The sequence below is a fragment of the Etheostoma spectabile genome, chromosome 9 (assembly GCF_008692095.1).
Source record: "Etheostoma spectabile isolate EspeVRDwgs_2016 chromosome 9, UIUC_Espe_1.0, whole genome shotgun sequence".
Taxonomy (NCBI): domain Eukaryota; kingdom Metazoa; phylum Chordata; class Actinopteri; order Perciformes; family Percidae; genus Etheostoma; species Etheostoma spectabile.
In genome coordinates this window covers 23,169,342-23,180,635 of record NC_045741.1, presented here as the reverse complement: position 1 = coordinate 23,180,635, position 11,294 = coordinate 23,169,342, and the positions used below count along the sequence as shown (strand labels likewise).

At 41.6% G+C, this 11,294-nt stretch overlaps 2 protein-coding genes across 5 annotated transcripts in view; both read left to right on the top strand.

The window, feature by feature from the left end:
- cpeb2 (cytoplasmic polyadenylation element binding protein 2) overlaps positions 1 to 3,937 on the top strand; it is an 18,602-nt gene extending 14,665 nt beyond the window's left edge. For 3 of the 4 annotated variants that reach the window (XM_032525045.1, XM_032525044.1, XM_032525046.1), the window contains 4 exons: positions 147 to 265; positions 372 to 486; positions 1,084 to 1,265; positions 2,806 to 3,057. In XM_032525045.1, coding sequence (XP_032380936.1) covers positions 147 to 265; positions 372 to 486; positions 1,084 to 1,265; positions 2,806 to 3,033 — 644 coding nt within the window. In that variant the 3' untranslated portion in view covers positions 3,034 to 3,057. Of the gene's footprint in view, positions 1 to 146; positions 266 to 371; positions 487 to 1,083; positions 1,266 to 2,805 lie in introns of all 4 variants that reach the window. The other variant, XM_032525043.1, reaches the window with a different exon arrangement.
- Positions 3,938 to 7,710: 3,773 nt separating this feature from the next.
- Positions 7,711 to 11,294, top strand: part of c1qtnf7 (C1q and TNF related 7) — a 6,757-nt gene continuing 3,173 nt past the window's right edge. The window contains exons 1-2 of the mRNA XM_032525042.1: positions 7,711 to 7,945; positions 9,997 to 10,233. Of these exons, the coding sequence (XP_032380933.1) occupies positions 7,924 to 7,945; positions 9,997 to 10,233 (259 nt within the window). The 5' untranslated portion in view covers positions 7,711 to 7,923. The remainder of the gene's footprint in view (positions 7,946 to 9,996; positions 10,234 to 11,294) is intronic.

The following is an 11,294-nucleotide window of genomic DNA, read 5'->3' as shown; positions in this document are numbered from 1 at the left end:
CCCCCCCCCCTCCCCTCACACACACTAACGCACTTCTCAACCCAAAGTTCCACCCTAGCTAATAGATACAGCATCAGTTGTCATGCATTCATTATTTCAGTGTGTTTAACGTGCACACTGTCGCTGTGCATGTGTGTGTTTCCTAGGATACGCCTTCCTGCTGTTCCAGGAGGAGAGCTCCGTGCAGGCTCTGATTGAAGCCTGCATGGAGGAGGATGGGAAGCTCTACCTGTGTGTCTCCAGCCCCACCATCAAGGACAAGCCTGTGAGTCCACCGGCACCAGCTCCCACTAACCACACACCGTGCCGGCGTTTCCATGGTTTTCCTGAATAAAGAGGATTTAAAGTCTAATTTGACTTTTTGACTCCAGGTGCAAATTCGACCCTGGAACCTGAGCGACAGTGATTTTGTGATGGACGGATCTCAGCCCCTCGATCCCCGCAAGACCATCTTTGTGGGAGGTGTCCCTCGCCCCCTGAGAGCAAGTAATTACACACACTTTGTTTTTCCTTGAGTAATTTCATATCAATTTTCTATTTACCTATAAACTTGTTTTATTATAAAGTTTTGTTCATCTGCTCTTTTTAGAAGCTAAGTAGCCCAGTAGCATAAGGATGGCACATAAACAGATTATATAATTACCAAAATTATGGAAGAGGAAATTGATCCATGAGTTGATCAATTGTTGTTTTTGGTTCTAGGGGTGTATTGTTGTTTATTGAAAGACAGTAGATTAAAAACACTTTGATGATGGTATAGACATTTCATAAAGGGTAGGAACTGAAAGCATTTTGGTTCTTCCTACTCCTTTTTTCTTTATTTTGCTTATTCTTGCTTTTTCTTAAAAGTGAAATACTTTGTCTTGTGTTTTTATTTATTTATTTATTGCATGTTGTTCGAAATAAATCTATTCATTCATTCCAAATGTAAGACGTACTATCGGTTGAGACTTGCAGCCTTAACAGACGTGACCATGCTGTACGTAGCAATAGATGATCAGCTGTGTGTTTGATGAGTGGAACACGAGCGTCTGAGATTACAAATCCCGTCTCCAACGAGTGTCTCGTCCCCCCTCTGACTAGTTGAGCTGGCCATGATTATGGATCGTCTCTACGGTGGAGTCTGCTACGCGGGCATCGACACCGATCCCGAACTCAAGTACCCCAAGGGGGCGGGGCGGGTGGCCTTCTCCAATCAACAGAGTTACATCGCTGCCATCAGCGCCAGATTCGTCCAGCTGCAGCATGGAGACATTGACAAGCGGGTACAATTATTCAGAAGGTGTATTATGATGTGTGTGTGTGTGTGTGAGAGCAGCAGCTTGTTGCTATGGTGAGTGAAAGCTTATTAGGGCTTATTGAATTAGCTTCCTTCCCAGTCTCTCCTGCTTTAAGGCCAGGCCATTTCTTTATATAGTACAACGCATACACAGGAGCAGTCGAAAGTGCTTCACAGAATAAAACAAATACAAACGGGTTACATTTAGAGTGACACGTTACTGATAAATTAAGAGTGGAATTACAAGATCACATACAGTATATGTAAAAAGATAACGAAAGACAAAACGATTCAATTTAGATATATGTTTGAAGACCTGACTTAACCCTCCTGTTGTCCTCGGGTCAAATTTGACCCATTTTCAGAAAGTTTCTATATCAGAAATTTGGGTTTCTTTCAACCAAATTGTAAAAAATAAATGACGTGGATGCTCCATACGACGTTCTTCACAAGTAAAGTAAACGATCAGTTCACTACTTTCATTCAATTTTGAAAACAATTTAACAAAATGAATTAAAAAAACATTGAGGAAAAGTAAAAATGTTATAAAACGCTTGAAACGTGTGGAAAAAAACAACAGACAGCAAAAAGCGCTGAAAAAAAATCATCAAAAATGTTGACAAAAAGGCTTGAAAGGCTTTTCATATTTTGGGAAAAGTAACAAAAATGTCAAATAGTGACTAAAACATTGGGGAAAGGGTCGAAAAAGATGACCAAAAGGTTGAAAAAAAGTATAGTCATTTAAAATTTTGACCCATAAAAACAAAAAGTCGCATGGTCGTTGGGAAGACAACACAAGCCCATTGGTCCTAGCCCATTGGTCCTAGCCCATTAGTCCTAGCCATTGGAATAGAGCTAGCCCATTGGTCCCGAGCCCATTATTCCTAGCCATTGGTCTAGCCATGTCCTAGACTAGGCATAGCCATAGTCTAGCATTGGTCCTAGCCATTGGTCCAGCCATTGGTCTAGACCATTGGTATAGCATTGGCTTAGCCCATTGGTCCTAGCCATTGGTCCTAGCCATTGGTCCTAGGCCATTTGTCCAGGCATGGTCCTAGCCATTGGCTAGCCCATTGGTCTTAGCCCATTGGTCCTAGCCCATTGGTCCTAGCCCATTGGTCCTAGGCCATTTGTCCAAGGCCATTGGTCCTAGCCCATTAGTCCTAGCCCATTGGTTCTAGCCCATTGGTCTTAGCCCATTGGTCTTAGCCCATTGGTCCTAGCCCATTGGTCCTAGCCCATTAGTCCTAGGCCATTAGTCCAAGGCCATTAGTCCAAGGCCATTAGTCCAAGGCCATTCGTCCTAGCCCATTAGTCCTAGCCCATTGGTTCTAGCCCATTCGTCCAAGGCCATTGGTCCTAGCCCATTAGTCAGAGCAACAGAATCTCAAACTTAATTTACTTGTTCACTGGAAGCCAGTGAAGAGATCTCAGAACTGTAATGAGTGCTGGCCTTTCATGCCCACATGCATATACTGTATGTATTTATATACTTTCCATGTCTCCTCTAAAATGTGTGTGTGCAGGTGGAGGTGAAGCCCTACGTCCTGGATGATCAGCTATGCGATGAGTGCCAGGGTGCGCGCTGCGGAGGGAAGTTTGCTCCCTTTTTCTGTGCTAACGTCACCTGTCTGCAGTACTACTGCGAGTTCTGCTGGGCCAACATCCACTCCCGCGCCGGACGGGAGTTCCACAAGCCGCTGGTCAAAGAGGGAGCCGACCGCCCGCGCCAGATTCACTTCCGCTGGAACTAGAGACGCGACCACAGCCATGGTGACACAGTCTGAGGAAAGGGAAATGAAACGCTGGCTAACAGGAAACCGAGCATCGCTCCGCCTCTCCTGCTCTCCTAAGCTATCAGTATAATCCAGTACGTAACACAGTATATACTATATATATCTCTATATCTTTTGTAGCAGCCAAACACCACAAGCCTCAGTTTTTCACCAAATCCCCCTTCACATCTCAGGCTCTGACAACTCTACAACTCTTTTGTGGTACTTTCATCTTTTCTAAGAGGAGATTTAAAAAAGAGATTGATTTTTGTAGGTTTTTTTATTACTATTATTTTTGTATGTGAGATTTAAAGTAGATCCGGGAATGTTTTTTGCATGGGGGCAGCTTGTCTGTCTGTTTGTCCGCTGCTAGCCACCCCAACAGTGTGTGTCGTGCACACTTGTATCTGGGGAAACCTTGATGCTCTAATGTTGACACCTGCCCCAGGTCAATAACCAAAGGTAGCAAAAAGATAGGAGGCAGAAAAATGGACACAAAACAAACTGGTTGTTTTTTAACGTTGCCATGGGCTCCGTCTTCATGTTAGAGAGTTTATTTAAAAAAAAACAAATCAAAAAAAGACGATAGGGTTATTTCTGCGCTCATACTGACCCATAGAGTGATACCTCAAACTACAAAATCTGGTTTCTGCTAACTGTATTCAAGATTTTTACTTAACAAGCTATTTTAGAAGCTTTGCTGCTATATATATACGTATATAAGAATAGATGTGTAGGTATTATATTTAATGCCATTTATAAACCAGAATCATGTAAAACAAAATGCAGTAGGCATTCAACCACTAATGGCCCCCATTGCCATGGAAAGTGCATGTAATGACAATAGGCGTAGCTACACAAAAAGCATGCAGGATAAAAAAAATCAAACCACTGATAGCATAATCAACGACAAGACACACATTTCTATAGCGAGTAGCATGACCATCTGTCACAGATGCCTAAGAGAGAGAAAAAAACAGACAAAGCTAAATAAGTTAAAAAAAAACAAAAAACATATTTAAACGTGCATGCATTGATGTTTCTCCGTCGTTTGATCCGTTTACCTACTTAACGATACAAAAAGTGACATTGGTTCTGCTGTAGACGTAGTGGACGCCATCGTTTGGTGACCCGGTGGCTTGTGTAAACCCCGTGGAGAAGCAGAGTGGTGTTCAGTGGTTTGTGTTGGTGTCGTCCTGTGCTGTGTGACTGTTGTTAGTGTAGACTGAGGCTCTAGTTTAGTATTAGAGGAGAATCAAAACATCAAAGACGGTGCCCCCCCCCACCCCCCCCCACCCCCCCCCCCCCCCCCCCCCATCATATCCCGCGTCTGTGTGTGGTTCCAAAGGTCGATCTGGGAGACCCGATGCAAACACCTTGATCAGCTTGGAAGACGGACCCGGGAGAAGCATCATTAGAACACGTTCGCGTCTCTAAACTTGAAACTCCGGCTCAGTTTGTAGAAAGTAAAGCATCTCTGCATGTCCGCCGGCTTCATGACGAGGACGATGAAACTCCCCTCTCCTCGTATGGGTTGTCTGTGTGTTTGGTTTCCACGGAGACCCTTATATTACTCCAAAACAGGGACAATCTTTCTGTGAGGATGGTGGCTCCGCCGTCCGTTTGGTACTGTGCTCTCGTGTCCCTTTGGGGGTTTTTGTGTACCACGCCTCAGTATCATTGTTCAGGCGTCAAGTGTGTACTGTTACAGGACCGCAGGACCGTAATGACACTGAGATTCTGGCGTTAGTTGAGTCGTATAATTTATTTTTGTCTGTGTTAATACTTACCCATCACTGGCCCTTCAATATATATATATATATATATATATATACAGTATATATGCACTACTTTTCTATGTTATTTCTTATCCACACCCCCTTAAGTAATTTGACTGCAGATGTGGATTCTCAGAAAACCTCCACCTATTAATAAATTCTATTCACATTTTTTTTTTAAATTATTACTTATTTAAGATGTAGCGTGATGCAGTGGTCTTAAGTTATTAATGTTCTGTGTGAGTAGAGCAGGAGTCCAATATTTTCTAATATATTCTAATGTAGTCTGGAGTTGTGAGGACGGTGAGTCCGAACGCCCATCCCCCCCCCCCCCCATGTTTCTCATGACACGTTTGAATATCGTCGCCTGTAACACTTGACTCGTGCTATTTTTGTGAGGTTCTATTTTCTAAGTTGAACACTGTTACTTTGTTCTCAATGTGTCTTTGTTTTTGTAAAAATCATATTTATTTCACTATTTTTGTAGACAAAAAAAAACTACTTGATTTTGATTGTATTTTTCTATTTAAATAGGACTATCAATTTATTCCCCCCCCCCTCCCCCCAGTGCTAACTATGTCCAAAGTTCCATCAGGGACAAAAATCATTAGTAACAACATCAAAGCTTTGATATACAGGTGACTCTATTTTGATACACATAACATTTCATGAAGGAAGTCGCCCCCCCCCCCCCGCGCCCCCCCCCCCTCATGCATCGAGGCCCCAGCTGCCTTTTCCTCGTAGATGCTCTGAAACTTGAATATAACACATTTTGAAAGGCTGACTAACCTCGAATCTGTGTTGTGATGTGCAATACTGTTTCTAATGTTTGTATAAAAATTAAGAACTACAGTGTAAACCTTTTTAAATGCAGATTTATTTTTTTCATTGCATATTTTGCAGATTTCTGATCCACAGTGTCATTTTTTACTGTCAGAAAAGATCGACCCCAGTTTTTTCATTGCAACTATTTTTAAATCCAGAAATCTTTGTACTGATTGTAAATGATTGTAGTTATTTTGGATAGTGTTTTGCTAACAAAAAGGAGAGACTTTTTCATGCATATTTCTATTTCATTTTCATCTTGTTTTATCCCACGTTTGTATTTCATTTAATAGTAGCAGAGTTCTTGGAATAATTTTTCATACCTAAATGTCATTGGTATCATTTTGTATTTTTATGTGGAAATTCACAATATATAAAAATGAAGATGCTAATTTCTGAGATATTATTTTAAGTTTAATTATTTTTAAAGCTAAATATTTGTAATTTTATTGTTAAAGTGACTAATTTCTAAATCAGAGTTTGTGTATAGATTCACAAAAAGTGGTTTATGAGGTGTTTGGATTGTAATTATTGCTGAATGGTTCTTTGATATGCAAAATGAATATCATGTTTATTTTTATTTGTGTTGGTTTTGTATTTAAATGGGGTGTTGATTACAATCTTTTTGTTTTTTCTTTCACTTCCTGAATAAAGACCCATTCTGTTTGGACACAACATGGCTGCTGCTGCTGCTGCTGCTGCTGCGCGTGTGTGTGTTTTAAAGAAAACAAAAAAATATCGAGTAAAAATAGGAGACTTTATAGTCCGTGTTTTCTATCGGTCATCAGAGACAGTGTTGTGAACATATGCAACAGCAAATAAAGTGCAAGATAAATACTAAATATTTCATGTTTTTACTTAAGCTTCCTCATATTGATAGCAGGGTCTGGTTAGATTTGTTTTAGCATTTTTACTAAATGCTGTGTGTGTGTGTGTGTGTGTGTGTGTGTGTGTGTGTGTGTGTCTACAGTATACTCACTACATTTCAAAGGTAAATATTATATTTTGACAGCTGTAGTTACCAGGTTGTTTGCAGATTATGATTTTCCATAGAAGAACTAATGATGCGCTCAATAAATACAGTGTTTTGTTAAAGATCAAAGCAGGATTTTTGATTATGAACAAAAGCCTAAGGGGCCGTCATCATCTGAAAAAAGCAAGAGAAATGCATATGGAGCCAGAGTGTGCAACACTTTTTTCTTACTTTCAAGCAGTGATGGAGTTCTGGACCAGTTCTGGACTGGAGTCGCTATTCTGTGGACTTGACTTGGACCCGTGCACTGAAGACTTGGACTCAAGGATTCATGTGATAGGACTCGGAAGTTGGATGAAGTTTCGGACTACTTTTATGTCTATTGGGCAGTGATGGAGTACTCAAGTCCTGGACTCTGACGAGTCGCTATATATGGACTCGGGACTTGACTCAGACTCAAACTCAGGTAAGGGTGACTCGAATCAGACTCGGACTTGGACTTGAACACTGGGGACTCGAGACTTGACTCAGACTCAACACTGCTCCCAGTGATCAGCAGCTCTTTCCTGTGTGTTACTTTCTTATATTCTATCATGTATATGATAGGTACATCATACCTCCCGAGTGTTAACATAAAGGTTAATCAACACATTGATTAGCTGAAATAACTTCAGTAAAAGAACTAGTCCCGTTAATAAATCATTGATTGATGTTGGAGACATTATTTGTTTTATAAAGGTGGCTTCTGTTTAATCATGTGTGGTAAGGAAATAATCCCAGAAGTCCCCATCACACTTCCTCACGTCACTTCTGGCCCCATCTAGGGGCGAGTGTCGGTGACCAACACTGAGGCACACATGACTTCTCCCTTGTATTCCCTGAACAGCAGCTTTATTCTACAGATCCAAAGCTGCTGACTTCTACACTGAGTGTCTGATATCTAACGAGTCTTCATCCGTGACATAATGGAGTTGATTCTGTGTGCACACGCTGAGTTTTATCCGGAGGATGTGTGTTTGCTTTGGGAAAGTTTATGAGGCAGACAGAAGGGAGTGGATAAGAGGAGGAGGGGGAAGGGGGGAGGGAAGGGTGGATGGAGTGAGTTCAGACTGCTGTTGCATTACAGAACACTGTCAGCAGCGAAGCAGCTGAGCTCTGTGCTGACATCTGAGAGCACAGCAGGAGAAGAAAAACGACAAATGACATGACAGCCAAGGGGTCAAATCCTCAAAAAGAACGGAATCTGAGCAGATAGGACGGAGACTCTCTGGGGAAGACTGATCAGCGTCGGAGATGAACAGCTGCCAACTGTGGGGTAAGAACACTGTAACACCCCTCTGTCTGATTGTTGACCTTTCATTCTGAGTATTAACAGAAAAGACACTTTCATCCTTTTACTTTCAGTTCATGCCAAGCGAATACCTTGAGTACCTTTGCAAATCCCTGTCTATTTGCATCAGTGTTTGTGCAGTTGTACCCACATGTACGCGTGCATTGCTTCTAATTCTTATTTTTAAAACATATGTAGTAAATGGTCGTCCTGAAAGAAGTTAAATGTCTCATTTGTTGTTTTCAAACTTTTCAAACATGATAACTTGGTATTCTAAACCACCTGCCTCCTGAGGAATCTCCAGTTAACTTGTGCCTGACATCAACAGCCCCGGGCCATCACAGAGACACGACTTAAAGTGGACACAGACGTTCTCAGGGAAGGATAGCCAACACACAAGCTTTTCATCGTGTCTGTAGAATCTGCCTCGCTCCATGGGGTTCACTGGAAAAAGAAGACAATGAGACGCAAAATAGTTTTTTAAAGGTTTAATATATTTGTTATCTACAAAAAGACATCAGAAATGGCCTATTTTTTAAATTAATGTTGTTGTCCCTTTTTAACTTACGATTTAATGAGTTGCAGGCACCTACTGGATGTCCATGTAAGAGCATTTTTCACATGCAATTATGTCCTCATGCACATGTACAGGCACGTCCACATGTTTGTGTATGTGTGTGTGGGTGTGTGTGCACATGTGTGTAAAGAGACCACCATTTTCTTAATAATAGCCATTTAACTAATGCTGACATCATTGCTGCAGACAGAGTTGTCAGGCGGGGTTTCTCTCTCTCTCAGGACCTCACACTGGCTCGGTGGCCAGGTCATTACCCTCAAAAATCCCAAACAACACCCTGACAGCACACAGAGCAGCTGCTTTACGCCATGTGTCTGTGTGTCCTTCCTGTTAATCTCATTGTGTTTATTGTCCCGTTAGTACACACATCATTTGTCTGAAGCGGCATCTCGCACTGACGGGACATGTAACGCAAAGGGAAACAAGCTGCAATACTAAAAAAAAAAATTTTATATGGATGATCCACCGCTGCAAACCTGACACACATGTTCCCACGCCCCCACTGACAGAGAGAGCCAAAGAGCAGATGGAGAACTTACGTTCTCACACCCACATGGGCCAATATGCAGAGAGACAAAACGCAAATACGGATTAATGAAATCCATAAATCTTAACGCTAAACTTTTGCATTCGATTTTCTTGTAGAAGAACTCATCTTGTTGGTATTGGCGAGCTTCCATAACTGGCATTATTATGGGATATTTGAGGTCCAACCTCTGCCAGAGTGGATTTAAGTGTGTAGTGTGTCATTCGCCTCTTCACGAGTGTTATTGCTTTTAAACTGATGGTTGCTTTCTGTCAGTGAAACACAATTATACATGACGAGATGAGGTCTTTCTCTCCTGGTAACATATCCAAACTGTATGTACATGTACTGGTTCTGTCAGCTCGAGTGCCATTGCTTCATGATTAGGTTTCCCTTGACAGACATTGTGCTGGATGTTATGTCATAACTTGGGAATGTTTTGGCAATAAATAAGAAGACTTGGAACAGAGAGACAAAGGTTTCGCTTGAGGTCTCTCATGCAATTCTGTGGTGGATGAGGCCATCAGAGTGTGAGACAAATAGCAATTGCTTCTCATTAAAAAGAGTCACATGTGGCCTCGTGCTGTACTTGATCAGAAATTAGATTCACTGATGTGCAGTCGTTCTGTCTGTGACCATGACAACACTATTGTACGTGTTTTGCAGCGGTGTGAAAACTGATAACAGGCTCTCGAGAACCTGTTTAAAAGTCTGGCGTTGCAAACACACTTTCTGTCTTATTGTTTGCTTTTTATCCCCCCCCCCCCTTTGCTCTGAACATCTGCAAACACAAAACTATTCTGTTCTGTATTTTTGACAAAGCTATATATTGTGTACTGAGATAAATACCAATCGCCATGTGGACGGACATGGAAGATGCCTTAGAAGCATGTTGGATGTCAGTTATTTAAAAGTTGCTGTTTGCATTTCCAGATTTGAAGATGTGGGTGCTGATGGGAGCAATCTGTCTGTGCCACTGTGTCTTTGGACAGCTGTTTGAGACCAAAGTGAAAGGAGCACCGCGTCTGATCTGCAGTGTCCCCGGGTCACCGGGCCTGCCTGGCAAACCTGGTCCCGGCGGGCCCCCCGGAGCAGATGGGAATGTGGGTATCCCGGGAAGAGATGGCAGAGATGGCAGGAAGGGTGAAAAGGGAGAAAAGGGAGACACAGGTATATGATAAAACATAAACAGATACAGCATCAGTTTATGTGTGCCGACAAATAAATAAATAAATCAATCAACCAACAATCCGTGCAAGGGAAAAGCTGGCACAGAAAGGTTTGCTTAGCTGGCGTGAGCAGGAGTTGATGTAGAGAAGATGGATCGATGAATTCCATTGAAAAAGTCCTTTCCATAAATAGCATGGTTATAAAATGACATGTCAGACAAACTATGCAGGAGTTGTTTAGAATAGCAAACACTGCAGGCTTGAAGATGATCAATGTAATCAGGCTTCAGGCCTTCAGCTCCCCAAACATGAATGTCATGGACAGTACAAAGCTAACAGGGACTGAACTTTAAAAAAAATACACCTTCTGGACATACATTGTCCTATGAAGAGACATAAAACCGTTTTAAACTCAAAGTCCACTTACTGGCCTATTCCCCCAGCTTTCAATCTTAAGTGGGGCACAATACAAACAAGTAGTAACACTTTCTAACAAGGGTACAAATCATATAGTTATGTAATGTTCAACTAATGCATGACTCGTGATGATTTGTATGCATGAATTACTGCATGCAGGATGTATGTGTTGCTCGCCGTTATTAACAAATGATCAAGTCACCATGCCTGTATGTGATTAGTATACATTTAAATAGATCATCAGTTCATCTTCAGGAATGTTAATTCACAGTTACCTCATACATTAATTCATATGCTACCAAAAGAACAGTACTATGTTGTAGTACACAGAAATATGAAGTTTTTTAAACTGGTTGTTTTTGTGCCAATTGACATATTATGGAGTTTTTCCAATAATAGGACCTGGTTCCATTACATATTAGTACCGCCTTATGCGTGAGGCAAACTGGGCTGGTTTTTGATTCTCAGCATGTGCTTGTTACCACAGCCAGAAGATAAATTAGTTTCAAAATAAGGTGGAGGCAGCAACAACAAAAAAAACAGCTGGCTATGCTGTTCAAAAAAGGCAGGTTTGTTCAGGAAGCCCCCCCCCCCACCACCACCACCATCTGTTGCTAGCGATGATGACACAGTGATTAGTGACGA